The sequence below is a fragment of the Strongylocentrotus purpuratus genome, unplaced genomic scaffold, assembly GCF_000002235.5.
Source record: "Strongylocentrotus purpuratus isolate Spur 01 unplaced genomic scaffold, Spur_5.0 spur5_contig_837, whole genome shotgun sequence".
Classification (NCBI taxonomy): domain Eukaryota; kingdom Metazoa; phylum Echinodermata; class Echinoidea; order Camarodonta; family Strongylocentrotidae; genus Strongylocentrotus; species Strongylocentrotus purpuratus.
Genome location: NW_022145543.1, coordinates 827,306 through 844,873, shown reverse-complemented (window position 1 = coordinate 844,873; position 17,568 = coordinate 827,306). Strand labels below are relative to the sequence as shown.

At 35.1% G+C, this 17,568-nt stretch overlaps 1 protein-coding gene and 1 long non-coding RNA gene across 2 annotated transcripts in view; one reads left to right on the top strand and one right to left on the bottom strand.

The window, feature by feature from the left end:
• Window positions 1-1,505: 1,505 nt before the first annotated feature.
• The window catches only part of LOC115918663 (AP-4 complex accessory subunit tepsin-like), a 35,330-nt gene continuing 19,267 nt past the window's right edge, over window positions 1,506-17,568 (bottom strand). Inside the window, exons 11-13 of the mRNA XM_030986329.1 lie at window positions 5,507-5,582; window positions 4,616-4,750; window positions 1,506-3,938 (exon numbers count right to left, since the gene is read on the bottom strand). Of these exons, the coding sequence (XP_030842189.1) occupies window positions 2,994-3,938; window positions 4,616-4,750; window positions 5,507-5,582 (1,156 nt within the window). The 3' untranslated portion in view covers window positions 1,506-2,993. The remainder of the gene's footprint in view (window positions 3,939-4,615; window positions 4,751-5,506; window positions 5,583-17,568) is intronic.
• Window positions 7,774-10,511, top strand: LOC105445864. Its single transcript, XR_973539.2, has 3 exons — window positions 7,774-8,255; window positions 8,796-8,836; window positions 9,048-10,511. It is a non-coding gene; the product is annotated as an uncharacterized LOC105445864 (long non-coding RNA).

Genomic DNA, 17,568 nt, shown 5'->3' with positions numbered 1-17,568 from the left:
TGTCCATGGATTTATTTTCCCGTAAACCGCTCGCAACACGTAACCATCCATAAACTGCTCGTAAGAATCCATAGATGACTCGTAACCAAAAAATTTAACGATTTGTTATGGTTTATGATTTATTTACGGATTATTTACGAGTGCTTACGTGTTGTTTACCATTTCATTCGGGCCGTGATACGATGGCTTTACGTATCATTACGGGTTATAACAAGCACTTTACGTGTAGTTACGAGTACTTTAAGAATAGATACGTATACTTTACGTATGCTTACAAACTGTTTACGATTTGGGGAAAGGTATAAAAGCTGCAAATTCGAACACTTCATTTTCAGCTATTATTTTTGGGCTAAAAATCATAAGGACTCGTAAATATTCGTAACTAACTCGTAACTAATACGTCAGTTGCTCATAGTTATCCGTGTCAACCTTGGACTTTTGCCGTAAATACATCGTAATAACTCGTAATAGACTGTGATAAACCGTAAATATCTCGTAATAACTCGTATATAACAACTCGTAAATCGATCGCAAAAGTGGCCAAATCGTAAGGATTTGTGGATGATCCATGAACTTGTGCGATTCGTAAGGAATTGTAAGAAAAATCTGTGTATGTGAAGGGGGTATTATGCACCAATAAAACTATAACAGGATTCTTCTGAAAATTGTATTTGAAGTCATGCCACCACAGCTACATGACAAAATTGCATTTATAGTTGGCCGACTCTTACTCGAAGTTAGATTTTTTCTTTATTTCTTTTTTAAAACCTCCTGTTCCTATCTGTTCTACTATGATACCCCCTTCACATACACAGATTTTTCTTACGAGTCCTTATAAAGATCGCACCAATTCACAGATTTTCACAAATCCTATGATTTGGCCTCTTTTACGACCGATTTAAGAGTTGTTACGAGCTATTTATTTATACGGCAAAATTCCACGATTTGTTATGAGTTGTCACGGATGACTATGAGCAACTTACGAGCATATTACAACCCGTTTACGTGTTGTTACGAATAGTTACGAGTTAGTTACAAGTATTTATGAGTCATCACGATTTTGCAGCTTCTATACCTTTCCCTAAATCGTCAACAATACGTAAGAATATGGAGCGTAAACGTATTTATCTGTAAAGTACTCGTAACTACACATAAAATGCCTGTAATAACCCGTAACAATCCGTTAACCCATCGTAACAATCTCATCGTAATAATCCGTGAACAAATCATAAACCAACCGTAACAAATCGTTACACAAATTTTACGAGTCATTTACGGATACCAGCGAGTTATTTACGAATGCTTACGATTGACTACGAGTTGGCGATTCGTAAGGACTCGTAAGAAAAATCCATGCATGTGAAGGGGGTATTAGTCGGCTTATAAGAAAGCAATAACAAGAGACTTGACTTAACATTGAAGACAGTAACAATAAATACAAACAGACATACAAAAATCAAAGCTAACAATAAAAGAAAAATAATGTTGGATTTACTTTATTGCACTTGTTAAAAAGCAATCATGCTTTTATACACAAAAGAGATATTTACTATTGTGGAAAGGCGTGAACCATTGTGACCAAGAACCCCCCCCCCCCACCAAACAAACATTGCAGAAAAACAGACATTTGGAAAGACAAATAATAAATGAGATGCTTGAAAGAGATGAACGGAAATACAACTAGGCCTACCTGATTAACAATAACAATGGTTTCTCATAAAGCTTTTTTGGGTCACAACGTAAATGTAACTGACCAAAGTGCTAACAGTATTTTTACCCTCATCTTTTTACGGGTGTGAACATGCTTAACACTAACTACCCTGGTATTAAGTTGGTTTTAATAAAAGCAGAAAAATGGGAGAAACAGGTCAGTAAAAGCTTGAGCCAAAACTGATTAAAAATTAGAATGTTATGAATTTTTGAAGGTGCGATCAATCAAATCAAAATTGGCAACTCTGTGACAAATCTTTGCGAGCTCCCCTCCCATTTGCCCAGTACTAAAACACTTTAAAAATGTCTAGTTTCCCTCATGAAAATTTTAAATCAGTCATTAACCCTAAATTAAATTATCTCACATACGTTTTTATACATCCCCTATATGAGAAAATTCATTCTGTCACCAGTATCTAAGGAAATGAAGTTTATAACATTTTCTGTATAGAGAAAATTGGAGAGGAGCTCGCAAAATACGCAACTGATAACAAATTCAAAATTCATAACTTTCCTATTTTAATTGAATTTTGCTCAAACTTCCACTAATTAGCCTCTCTCATTTTTCTGATTTTATCAAAACCAAAAAAAAATATCAGGGTGGACTTCCCCTTTTAAACTAAAAGGGATGAGGGAGGCAGATTCCACCTCCTACCCCTTGCCATGATACGATTGAGGTTTTTTTTGCTGCAAGCTTTCATGACTTTATCACATAGAGTCTGGCACATTTTTTAATACCAGATTTTTCATATCAGATTTACACAATTTAGATCCGAAAAGTTACTGCATCCCATATGTATTGTACACTCAGAAAGTTGATCACCAATCAGTAAATTGAATCTTGCCTGACATGTCACCATAATGCATGAATTTCAATATCAGATTCTTCAGAATTTGCCATTCAAGGATGACCAGTTGGGAAACAAAAGCCTCAATGTCATAAATCACACTTGTGTCTAAGAAAAAAAGAGTGCTATGCATACCAATACCATGCAGTGCTCACCTCTTTACCCCGCCCTATATTATGTTGTGCTACTCACTCTCTGGCTGGAAAATTGTTTACATATGGCGTCATTTTAAAGGGGAATAGACACAATTTCTAATGATAATAATCAAGTGATGATTAATTATGCCATGACGAGAGAGCTAAAAATTGATTCAACTTGAGTGTTCAAACTGTTTTTAAGGGGCTTATATTCTAAACTGATAGGAGGCCAATCACTACAGTTGTCTCTACATGTAAGGGTATCCCATGTGAGGTTAATTTCCTCTTTAATTAGTCATCATGATTTGCTATCTTTCATTGCATCTTGGATGAAACTAAAGGCATCTCTACTTGCTCCTGCTTTCTGCTTCTCATCATCATTGTCCACAACAAATCCAAACCCCGTGGTTGGTTTTTTGGCAAGATTGATCGGTGTCGAGGTCATCCCACTCAGGGTGATCGATGATAGCTGAGGGTACATCTGGGAAATATGCTGTGCTGACATGACTGGCTGTTGTAAGGTCATGCTAGGATGAGGATGTTGTGAAGGCATATCAACCTGTGGCGTTGCTGTACTGAGCTGTGAGAGAACTTGGTTTGATGAAGCCTTTGGGTCAGAAGATGCTTCCTTGGGGGACACCGTGTTCCACAGGTCAGCGAACCCTGCCTCTCTGGACATTATAGGATCCACCCTACTGTGCTGAGATGCCTCTGGATCAACAGATTTCTGATGTACTGATGTTGCTGCAGGGTTTACATTACTTAAGCTATAAGCAGCAGGTGCACTCATTACCTGTGTGAACTCTCCTTGTGTCCGATTATTTGTTACTGAACTTGGCTTAGTGTCAGAAAGGAGTAAGTTTGTTTCTGACGAGTCTGACTTTGACATGAACTGGGTGTCTATTAGCAGATCAGCTACTGAATGTCCTTCTTCAGCTTCCTTGTGCCTACTGGCAGAACTCGAAGACATCCCTGTTGAGGTCTTCCCTCCAGGAGCTACTGGCGATCTGGTCGCTACGGTCATACCACTGAACAAAGATCCTCCAGATGATTTTGGTGCTCCGTCTGAGGAAGAAAAGGCATCTCTTGGCAGAACAGTTTTCAGTGGAGTTGTGTTAGCCGAGGATGCTGGTATTTCAGCCTCAGCAGCTTCTAATACTGACTGGAAGATGAGCTGGCTCTCCGGCATCAGTGGCTGATCTAGACTGGTGTCTGCTTCAAGCCTCTCCAACTGACGTAAAATCTGAAAAAAAGAAAGAATTGAGACAGGACTTTAATGAAAGAAAAAAAAATACCCCATGAGCATTTCAATTTTTAAAATCTAAAGTTCCATAGGTGACAAGCAAAAGGCTTTAGGATTACAAAGTGAATCTTACTACACATGCATTTGTTCTGATAATTATGATAAATAAACATCTCCATGGATATTTGAACCATCTGCATTTCTATCCTGTGCCTCACTTGGAAGGGTGCTCAGCCTGTGCTCAGTGATTAAAGGAAACCTCACCCCAAAGAATAAGTGTAGGTATTCTGAAAGCTGAGATTTATTCCTGCCTATTGATGTAGAATATTCCTTATGAAAATACAGGAGATATACAAATGAAGATATACATGGTATGATGTAATGACTTTTGGCATGACACGGGTGCAGCTATTTTCTTTATAATATGAAGTGCACTCACTACACACACTTGGAAAGGAAGCATCCATAAATTTGAATGCATTTACTTGATAAACGACTATAGTACGTCACATTATCAAGAAAATGGAGACGCCATGAGGGTGGAGGGCAGTTCCTCTATAAATGAATATTATGAGATCTGATTGATACAAATCTGCCATACACACACCCACACTCACCCACACACCATGAATATTCATAGACATCTGTATAAATATGCATTGTATGAAAATTCATACCTTGAGAGACTTTTCCCTGATAGCTTTATCTTGGCTACCCTGCAATGATGTAAGGTGAGAACTGAGAAGACTAAGAGCCACGTCGGACGAGATTAAATCCTCTTTCAGAATGGCTTCGATGCCAAACAAACAAAGCTGGAAAATATATTAATACAACAGTTAAACAACTAAAAATTCAAAGTACAATTTTCAGGCCCAAATGAAAGAACAAAAAATTTCTTGTCCCTTTTTCTTTACTGTACTTTTTACTTTTACAAATATATAAACATTATTGAGAGGATAGAGGTTAGATGGCAGACTGTAATACATTAATGAAACCGTATATCCAAACACCATATTGTTGTTTGGGTTTTATTGTCAATTAAAATGTACTATAAATTGGAAATATAAAGTGGTAACAAACACACCCTTGTTAATCAGAAAAATCTCAATAGGAATGGTTTGAGTATAATGGATGATTATGGTTTAGCTTTGATTAATCATACCAGTAAGGCAATTGATTATCAAAGATAAAAATATGAAAATTAAGTTTAAGTGATATTATGTTTTAATATCATCATTGATTTGTTCTAGCTGTCTTGCTGTCTGAACTTTCTTAGATCCATAAAACGAAACAACTCTACATGTTAAGCATAGAAGCTATTACGAAGCCACTTTGTTTCACGATGAAAGTCATCCACAATGAATTTCATGATTTTTTAACAAATGTTTAAACAAATTTTAAGTGAGAAAGAAAGAAAACACTTCAGCAATATAACTCTTTGAGAAAGCAATTTTGAAACCTGGAGAAAATCATCTCAGAATTGTTCTAATAAATGTTCTATTATATACAAGAATGCTCTAAGAAATAAGCAACAAACAAAAGAAACAGATTAATTGTGCAATACTTACTAACTGAGTGTTGTACGATGTTGTTAGATATGATGTCAGTAGTTCTATCATCTTCTCGCAATTTAATAATGAACTCCTAGAAAACAAGAATATGAAATTAAATCAATGAGATGTTTCACAATAATTTTATAACCACTGTTTATATCTTATAATTTTTTTCCATTCCCAAGTCAGCGTTAATTACAAAGTGTTTTTTTTTTTCATAGCGACGCAAAAAACAATTAAAAAATTAAAAAATTTAAGTACCTATACACATAAACAGGTTATTTATTTGTTTTATATGGAAGGAAAAAATGTCATTTCAATTGTCAATTTAGAAAATACTTAAACTTTGAACTCAAAATTCATCTGAATGTCTAAATGTTCGGCCAGCCATGAGTCTGGCATTTCATGGTTGCATGATTCCTAACTGTTGTATTTTAGCAATCTGGAGCTACACAAAGCTCAGAGCCTCATAAAATATTGTTGTACAAAATTAACAAATTATTATAATCCAATGAGATTAATTAAAAACCCATAAATAAATTTATAAGAAATTTGATGATAGAGCTAGGTGCTCATATACAGTTATTTGCATTATATTGGAATATGAGGGCTGGAGGGGTAATAGTTTTCAGTAAAGACAGTCACAAAAACCTTCATCATCAATGAAAACAAATTTTATTATTGCTCATATGAAGGATGTGCAATATTCAGAATCTTACTTCTAAACATCGATTGCATCAATGCTGCCACAAATATGAAAAAGGACAATTTAAACTAAAGGCAATAGTTATTCAGATCGCTCTTTGGCTTTCTGTGGTTGTACTGACAATGTAAAGTATGTGAGAAGATACCACATAAGATGCCTTCAAACATCTTTTACGAATGATTATCATTCTTACAACTTGACAAGTGATTAAAAGTATAATTGATATATTCATTGATTACCAGTTCTAAAAATAATCATAAAAAATGCCATTCTAAGTAACAACACTAAGCGCTATTAACGAAAACTTATTTTATTTGATTGTTTTTTACAGTGTTTTTGTATTTTTTCCTTCTTGTTACATAACACAAATCACTTAGCCTCTAGCAATCCTTTCTTCCGGTCATCTTGACCTATATCCTCTTTCATTACCTTCTCTCTCTCTCCCTCTCTCCATATAATCTGCAACCCAAGCCTTCTTCCAGTCTGCCGGGTTGTAAATGTAAGTAATTCTAGTAAAATTCACTTACAATGGGGTCAAATAGTTTATATATATATATATATATATATATATATATATATATATATATATATTATAACTCATATACATTTTTAATGCTGATCTCCACTCATTTATGTTTCTATGGTGTATATGTATTGTATTTTATACTGATGAGTGAATAAATGAATCTGAATCTAAAAACTTCAACATTCCACATAATCTATCACTATATTTCGGCCTGCTATGTTTCAAATGGCATCTGAATTTGTAATGGCTGTTGTTGATGTATTCTTTAAACTGTATAAGTCTGTTTAACATGTGAATAAGAAAACAAGTAATTTTTTATCATATTTGTATATGTACTATTAAACAAATGCATGTATCTCTCTATCAACAATGTATAATTTATTAGCTTTGAACCTTGGACCTCAACGTGTCTTTAATGGCTCATTCTAAACTACATTTGAGACTTAAAGTATTGTATCTGCAGATTATTTAATGTGTTATCAAAATGAAACCACAACTTAATATTCACAAAGCGATTTCTGAGTCAATATATATATATATTTATGCACATCATCGATACATTTCATCTCCGGTTTGCAAACTGTGTTATGTAGTATGATTATATTTTGTGGTTGTACATGTATATGGATACTTTTCTTTGATATCAATTTCAAACCTCTTACCGGTTAACTTTCCTTTTAGTGTTGTTTATTAGCGTGTGTGTGTGTGTGTGTGTGAGGGTGAGGTGTGCGACTCGTGATTGTCATTATGTTTCATAAATCATAATGCACGCTTGATTGTGTGGACTTTGACCTGACATTCAAGCACACAGAGAATGTGATATGTAAACCATAATGGCTGTTCACACACTGACAAAGCATAATCACAAAATTATTGATAACCTGACAAAGAAAGTCCAAGCAAATATAAACACTTAACATGGTTCAACCGACCGGTAAATGCATTCACTTGCACGTCTATCTCTCTCTCTCTCTCTCTCTCCCTCTATCTCTCTCTCTCTCTCTCTATATATATACATGTATAATGTGAAAGGAAATGAGAGAATAATGGTTGCATAGCTGAAATCAAGTTCCTCACTGCTCTACTTTGATGTGAGCTACCCAACCTTTATTCTATGATTTTGTATTTATTTCCACAAGAGACTTGTTGTAAAAACACTTATGTACATACATTTTTACTTATCTCACATGTGTACAGGTAAATAAGTGGGATTTAAATCAGGAATCAAATACATTTCCAGTGTTTCATTCGTTTGATTTGATTTAATTTATTTAGATCCATATTTCATACAAAGTGTGAATGGGCCTAATGTTGACATGGACCTCACAGGGTACTAAACTTCGGAACCATTCCAGGCTTCGTTGATTGGATGCTATTTATATTCCCTGTTGTCAAGAGGACCTTCAAAGGCAGGTAGGCAAACTGTCCACTTGAAATACACAGCTTCGTGTGGTTGTTTATGGGAGGTGTATTTACGGTGCTTTCATGTTTTACAAGCAGAAATTTAAGCAATCTGAGGACAAGAGAGTTAGGTAAGTGTATAATTTGATTTTCTTTACCATCTCCGCTGCATGGGCAAATAATACTACCTACCCGGTACTCACAAAGAATTATATCAAACTAAAGTTAGAGTATATTTGCTCTGAACATAAAGCACCCAATAGGCTATCAATCCAACGGTTAAGGGTTTGAATTCAAGCCTGTCACTAACATCCTTTAGCAAGAGATTAAGCCATATACGCCAATCTCTACCCAGATGTAAATTGGTACCTGGCAATTGATGGGATAAAAGTAACTGCACGGCCTACAGGTAGAACAGCACTAATGCTGATGGGGCTCCCCTGGGTAAACAAAATTATTGTACTATTACCAATACATGGTAACAGATTGGGTATTGACCGGGTTTAGGTTATATCTTAGGTTCAATTAGTTAGGCTAAGGAATAGGTAAATAAGTGTTGGGTCCTGGGTGGAAGTTAGTAAATTAGCAAGAGCTAGTGACCATAGAGCAACTATCTCCACAATATGTGTTGTACAATCAACCTACTCTATTTTTTCTTCTATCACATCCAGGTATCCAGAAGGGAACAACACTGCTGATGAGGCTTCTCCCGGTAAACAAAATGATTATATTATTACATGTACAAGAATATGGTAAACATTGGGTATTGATAGGGTTATGCATGTAGGTTATATTTTAGGTGAGTTAGGCTAGGAATATAGTGCTGGGTCCTGGGTGGAAGTTAGTAAATTAGCAAGAGCTAGTGACCATAGAGCAATTATCACCACAATTATGTTGTACAATTTTTCTTATAACACATCCAGGCAACGGATATGACACTTTGTGCATCTGAAGCTACTCTAATGGCCATTTCTATACCACAGCTGAATGCTGAATGCAGAGATATGGTCTGCAAGTTATCGCTGTTTTATCAAATTGAAATCAAGTCTGATGATTGAGAAGGGAATTATTCAGTCCTGGTTGATGGATCAACTTTTGCTGAGTTTCTAATTGCCCAATCTGATGAATGTTCTAAGTTAAGAAGTAAGAATATCTAGTTGACAAATCCATCAGAAACAAAAGCTGGTACACAATCAGTGCATTACTACTACAGTGACTGTAGGATTCATGCCTGTGTAAATGTCAGAGAACCAGACGACGTATTAATGCTAGCTGAAGAATAGATTGCATTTACGCTTGCATTTCAAATAACTCGTTAGCTTTTAGCCAAACAATTTCCATCTCGAAATGTCCTATTGAGTTGGATGTTAAAGGTGAAACATTACTGGTCGTGATATAGATTTCGAAATTATATAACGTTCTGACAATCACTTTTTCCTCTTTGCAGTAAGTGGAGAACTTAACTCAGAATTTAACCATAATTCAAAATGTTGAAAGTTTTGTTTCATTCCTTGACTGGTGGATTTAAAATCTTATTATTATTCATTTCTATCATTCTCACAAATCTTTATGGATGTAAATCAACACAATTATCTAAAATACAAGGGCAGGAAGTTAACTTGATTTTCCCTTACCCATGTGACAGTACAGAAGTCACATTACAGCATTCGTACAGACTCGCATTTTATCGCTCTATAGATGGGTCGTCACTGTCTTTGTCACAAGATCAGGTACAAAGATACAAGGTTCAGAATAGAAATGACACTGAGAATTGCTCTCTGAATTTTACAATAAGTAATCTAAAGAGCATTGATCAAGGGACATATATTTTGTCTGTATTCAAGGATGGGGAGATACTAGTCGAACAAACACACAGGATTTGGCTACAGGTTGATTATCCTCCTGGTAAAGCATCATGTGTTGTGAGTGAAGATAAGGGTGGAGACTGGGTCTCAATACACTGTACAGCTAATGTTGGGAGTCTATCAGGAGAGTTTGAATGCTATCAGGATGGTGTATGGATGCCTCCCCTAAGCGATCCTACTCATACCGACACTTTATTAAAACAGACCATTCTTATCAGAAAGTCACAGCCAGTATTTTGTTGCTCTTCTACTTTGGCTGAATACAAAGAAAGATGTGAATGTAAGGATACTGATCTGTTTATAACTGATGATGATAGCAATGATCCTTGCCCTCCTTTATCAGAAATTACAACAATGCCTCTTCCTACCACTCTCACAGAAAACAATCAAAGTGATTACTATTCCACTGAGACATCCTCCATTCCAACTAATATGGAAACATGCAACTCCAACATATGTGTGATCATTCACTCAATTCTCTTGCCTATTGAACTTACATTGCTATTCTTGAGTTTGTTTTTCCACTATAAAATTAAAACAAATATCAGAAATAATAATAATAACGGTGAAGATCCTCCCATTCCTTTAGAATCGAATACATCACTACTTCCGACGATGAAAAACGGATCAAGCAAACATACAGAGTTTGTGTAAATTCTACAATACTTTAAAGAACATTCAACTTTGTATGACATCATTAAACTAAAGTGAAAATGCTTCAATACACTTCAATGAAGACTCCAAAAATAATGGAGATCTCATAATGATTCTTAGCTCAATTTTGAATCAAACTGAATTGTGAGAAAATTAATAGAATATAAACTCTATTTGTATCTAACTAGAATCCTCTTAATTCTAGAAAATCGTAAATCACTTTAAAATTAGAATATTCTATGGAGGAACATAAATTACAATTTGAAAATTTTTAAATAAAATTATCCATAGTTTACTGAGAGTGGACAATAAGAACACTGCACAAAAGTACTAGCTTTGTCAGAATTGGTTCCATTCAATGAGTTAGGATTGTAAATACAAGTTTGTGTTGTCCAAAGATACTTGGATACCGAGTTACATGTACTACAATGTTTTTCAATTACTATTGTGCTCTTTTATGATATCTTCCATTCAATGAGGTCAGGATTTTTAATACAAGTTTGTGTTGTCCAAAGACACTTGGATACCGAGTAACATGAACTTCAATGTTTTTTTTAATTATAATAATGCTCTTTTGTGTTGGCTGAATAAATATTAATCCAATTAGTAACAGGAAGGAGTGCCAGATGGGAATGTTCTTTTATTGTAAATAATGTCTTTTGGTTTGTTTGTATGTGTTGTTCTCAAAGATTTCTAAATAGGGAAAAACATTTGTATGAAAGTAAACCAAAGTGATTAGTTTACCACAGGATTACAAATAGTTTGTTTTGTGATCTAATTTCAAAATAAAAAACCTGCTTTCCAATTCCTAACCAGAATATTTACCTTCCTAGTGCATTTTTCTGTCATGGATAAACTGATATAGTTAAAGTGGATGGGTATCCAAACCTCCAGAGCGACTGCAAACGTGATGCCCACGGTTACACAATTTAGGTCACATACTAATAATAGATTATTGCCTATCTCTTTATAATGGATGAGGTCTAAGTAGTACATGTCCTTCTTGCATGATGGGGGATCATGTTCTGTGATATGGTATATTCAATTCAGCTACAGACCTTAACTTCCCATATATCTAACTTGATATGAATGTCAAGATGTAATTAATATTAATTATATAAAGATCTCATTTATTGGTCGATTCTATCTCATATTAAATAAAGATCATTCTGTGTCTGTAGTTTGACCAAGTCAGACTTGCCTTTTGTCTTTCTGTGTCTAAGTCATCTCATGTAGAGACATCACATAGTGGAAGAGATAACAAAACAAACTATGCCCTCTAAACGATACTGTAGTTTACCAGACATATCATGGGGCTTTCTTAGCTACGAGAGATTATCCAAAGCTCATGGTGTACGACACATGCTCCTGCAATGATTGTTCTGTAGTCATTTTTCTACAATCACTGAATTTGTGGCGGTAAACCTGGACATAATTCTATACAAAATTAACACCAAACTTATAGCTCTAATGCTAAACTAAAACCCAATTGAATTCACAATTCTAACTCTATACATCTACATTTGACCAACGCAAAAGTACTGGAGCAATTGTCACAAGAGAAAATGTCAAATCACCCATGGTGCCACAAGAGCATACACGCCCAGTATGAGTGCGAAGACCATCCACAAAAAAAAATTATAGGACAGACACATTGATAGAAATCCATGGGCATAAGATTCTGCTAAACAAGACATATAAATGAGACCCCATGATCAGACACATCATAAAATATTTTTTAAAAGGTAAAGATGTCAGAAAAAAGTGGATGAAGGTGGCATATGTAAACGTGCATGTGGGTGTGTGTTATGTGGTTATGTGTGTTTGTGAGTGCATGTAAACAAGTGGTTAGGTTTAAATGTGTAGGTGAGTCTGGATGTGTGTGTCAAGTGAGAAAGGGGAAATCGTAGTTGGCATGTGTGGGTGTGTATGTGTGTACATTATATGAAGTAATTGAGAGAGGGGAAATCTTAGTTGGTGTTGGTGTGTGTGTGTGTGTGTGCATTATATGAAGTAATTGAGAAAGGGAAAATCGTAGTTGGTGTGTGTGAGTGTGTGTGGGTGTGTGTTGTGCGTGAATTATATGAAGTAATTGAGAAAGGGAAAATCTTAGTTGGTGTGTGTGGGTGTGTTTGGGTGTGTGTTGTGCGTGCATTATATGAAGTAATTGAGAAAGGGGGAAAACTTAGTTGGTGTGTGTGTGTTGTGCGTGCATTATAGGAAGTAATTGAGAAAGGGGAAATCTTAGTTGGTCTGTGTGGGTGTGTGTGGGTGTGTGTTGTGCGTGAATTATATGAAGTAATTGAGAAAGGGGAAATCTTAGTTGGTGTGTGTGGGTTGTGTTGTGCATGAATTATATGAAGTAATTGAGGGGTAGATCATGTGCTAATACATTATTTAGTTTAGAAATCTTCTTAACGTTGCTAAATTATCCATGTAGGTGTAACTATATTTTAGATCTTTTTCCATGAAATATATGCTTACAGGTTGGGGTTTCCTATTTTAGATGAAAATAAGGTTTACCTTATAACTCATTGGCTAGTAGAACTGGGTGGGTTCTGTATTAAGCATATGGGAATGATAGAATAGCAGTGAATAGGTTCAATGCTCATTTCTTTTCTTTACTTGTTTTTGTTCTTGTATACTTGCCCCACAGTCAATATTGTATTTTATATCGATTGGTAAAATAAATCAATCATTTTGTTTCAAATGACATCTGAATTTTAAATAACTTTTGTTGATGTATTTTTCCAATTATATCAGCCTGTCTAAATTCTAAATATACATATTGCTTTTAACACAAATTACATGTGTCTCTCTCTATCAAACAAGCTGTGGCAATATACCTCGGCTTTGTCTTGCTTAATAAGATGGTGGATTCATCTATACAATGAATTATTTACAATATGTGAGAAATTTTATTCAAATACTATATATTTTCTGTCTATTTTTACTGAATGCTATGAAAGAATTAATACTGAAAATGTTTGGTTGTTAATTTGAACCTAATATGCATTTACATATTTGCAATTATGTATTGTGCTTTTCTTTGGGCCTTTGTTTATTGGTGTATATGTGTGTTTATGTGGGAGTGTGTATTTGTGTGTATTTGTGCATGCATCCTCATGCATTAGAGGGACCAGCTGGTCACAAATACACACAGACTCTGAGGGTATGTGTGTAACTGTGTATGAGGGTGAGGTGTACTTGTATGTCATTATATGTTTCATACTTAATGCTACCCTGCAGGCTCGATTGTGTGGACTTTGGACCTAACATTCAAGTACACAGAAAACGTGGTGTGTACACCACACGGGCTGTTCACACGCAAAGCATAATCACACATAGTATACCTAAGGCTATAACCTTAAAATAGTAATATATCTATATATATATGTACAGTACCTATTTATATATATATATATATACATATATACTGTGAAAGGAAATGAGATAATAATGGTTGGATATCATGGCTGTCTTTTGATTAAAATTACCTAACCTTTATTCTATCATTTTGTATTAATTTCTATGAGAATCGTTGAAAATATACTTATGTACATTACTTATCCCACATGTGAATGCAAATAAGTGACATTCCAATCAGGATTTAAATACAATGTTTCACTGTACTGTTATTCATTTATTCCACATTTTATACAAGGCTGAATGAGGCAAATCATGTGATTGACGTTGAACTCGCTGATTGGATGCTATTTATATTCTCTGTTGTTAGGCAGAACGTGGATGGCGGGGAATACCAACAATATCCTCAAGACACAAACAGCTTCATGTGATCTTTATTGGAGCTGTACGTGTATATACATGTAGCTCCATTTTTTAGAAGCAGCAACTGAATTTAAGCAAATAAAGGATTTAGGTAAGAGTATCATTTGATTACTATATATCATTTTGTAAATAATGATGTGCATGTACTGTTATTTGATCTAAAAGTGAAAATCAACAACATCTGTGATTACTTTATATTATAATTATATTTTCTAATTTGAAGCAAAATATAAGTGTTTCAGAGTTAACTTAACAAGCTGTGCATCACCCAAGGTCTCCTCATCTTTTTATGCCTCCGCCACCGAAGGTGGTGCCGGAGGCATCATGTTTTCGGGTTGTCCGTCCGTACGTCCGTACGTCCGTCCCGTTTGACCGTTATCACAATATCTCAAGAACCATTTAAGATTTAAACTTAAGACTCGGGAATAGTATTTATCACCATAGGAAGACGATCTGATTAGATTTTGGAGTACGTAGGTCAAAGGTCACAGGTCACAGAGGTCAACTTATGAAATTCCTTGTATTGAGTTTGTTAGCGCGATATCTCAAGAACCATTTGAGATTTAAACTTCAAACTTAAGGATAGTATGTATCACCATAGGAAGACGATCTGATTAGATTTTGGAGCACGTATGTCAAAGGTCAAGGGTCACAGAGGTCAACTTATGAAATTCCATACATTGAGATTGTTATCATGATATCTCAAGAACCACTGGAGATTTAAACTTCAAACTTAGTGATAGTGTGTATCACTATAGGAAAACAATCTGATTACATTTTGGAGCACGTAGGTCAAAGGTCAAGGGTCATAGAGGTCAACTTATGTAATTCCATACATTGAGATTGTTATCATGATATCTCAAGAACCACTGGAGATGTAAAAACTTCAAACTTAAGGATAGTATGTATCACCATAGGAAGACGATCTGATTAGATTTTGGAGCACGTAGGTCAAAGGTCAAGGGTCACAGAGGTCAACTTATGAAATTCCATACATTGAGATTGTTATCATAATATCTCAAGAACCACTGGAGATTTAAACTTCAAACTTAAGGATAGTGTGTATCACCATAGGAAGACAATCTGATTAGATTTTGGAGCACGTAGGTCAAAGGTCAAGGGTCACAGAGGTCAACTTATGAAATTCCATACATTGAGATTGTTATCATGATATCTCAAGAACCACTGGAGATTTAAACTTCAAACTTAGTGATAGTGTGTATCACTATAGGAAAACAATCTGATTACATTTTGGAGCACGTAGGTCAAAGGTCAAGGGTCATAGAGGTCAACTTATGAAATTCCATACATTGAGATTGTTATCATGATATCTCAAGAACCACTGGAGATGTAAAAACTTCAAACTTAAGGATAGTATGTATCACCATAGGAAGACGATCTGATTAGATTTTGGAGCACGTTGGTCAAAGGTCAAGGGTCACAGAGGTCAACTTATGAAATTCCACACATTGAGATTGTTATCATAATATCTCAAGAACCACTGGAGATTTAAACTTCAAACTTAATGATAGTGTGTATCACCATAGGAAGACAATGTGATTAGATTTTGGAGCACGTAGGTCAAAGGTCAAGGGTCACAGAGGTCAACTTATGAAATTCCATACATTGAGATCGTTATCGCGATATCTCAAGAACCACTGGAGAATTTTCACTTCAAACTTAATGATAGTATGTATCACCATATCATAATATCTCAAGAACCACTGGAGATTTAAACTTCAAACTTTATGATAGTGTGTATCACCATAGGAAGACAATCTGATTAGATTTTGGAGCACGTAGGTCAAAGGTCAAGGGTCACAGAGGTCAACTTATGAAATTCCATACATTGAGATTGTTATCATGATATCTCAAGAACCACTGGAGATTTAAACTCCAAACTTGTTTAAATTGCTCTATGGCGGAGGCATCATTTTCGACTGCACGCAGTCAAAATTCCATCTAGTTTTATTCTACATTGTGAGCTATGGAATACAGTGTAAAGACGATACTTTTTGTACTGTTATGAGTATATACTGTATTATATTTTGTTACATGTTACTGATTTCTGAAAGACAAATTTTCTTGAACTTGAACATACAGTTAACAATAAAGTATTCATACCCTTTGTTAATTTGATGTTTTGGGGAAGTTTGTAACTCAAGGATGAAATATTGCTGGTTGAATTAGGGCCTTTGTTGAATACTTTTAGATGTAAGCATTAATTTCTCACATTCTGAAGAAACATATATAGGCACAAATTGATTTCTCTCATATTCAAACAATTACAAAAGTTGGTAGGGTAAATTCAGTTGTTAACTGAAAGTAGAAAAGCTTTATGAGCTATTTTCTTGCAAGACTACAGCTGAATATTTTATCAATCCTTGTTTCTTTGCAAGACCATCTCTACTGCATGAACAAATTATGCTATACCTACTTACAAAGAAGTACATAAACATGAAGTCAGAGTGTATCAATCTGCTTTGTACTTCAAGCACCTAATGGTGATGACAGGTGACCCATTCTTTCCTACAAGTTTTATTATTTTTATCTCTAAAAAAACATATTTGGAGGTGTCGTGGTATAGTGGTTCATTCCCTTAACTCTCAATCCAGGGGTTGAGGGTTTGAATCTCACCCTGGCATTTACATCATTTGCAAGAGATTAAACCACATGTGCCACTCTCCACCCAGATGTAAATGGGTACCTGGCAATTGCTGGGATAAAAGTATTTGCAGGGCCTATAGGAATAACAACACTGATGCTAAAGAGGCTTCTCTGGGTGAACAAAATTATTGTATAATTACCAGTATATGGCAAAAGATTGGATCTTGATAGGGGCTTTAGGTAATATTTTGGGTTGGTTAGGCTAATTAAGGGATAGGTATTATGTTGGGCCCAGGATGGACGTTTGTAAATTGGCAAGAGCTAGTGTTCATAGAGCAAATATCATCATACTAGGTGTTGTAAAATCCACCTACTCCATTTTTCTTCTAACCCATCCAGGCAACTGATATGACACCTAGTGCATCTGCGAGCTACTAGTACAGCTGAATTGTAATTGGAGAAATATGGTCTACCGGTTATTGCTGTTTCATCAAAGTAAAATCGAGCTCGGTGATTAAAAAGGGAATTA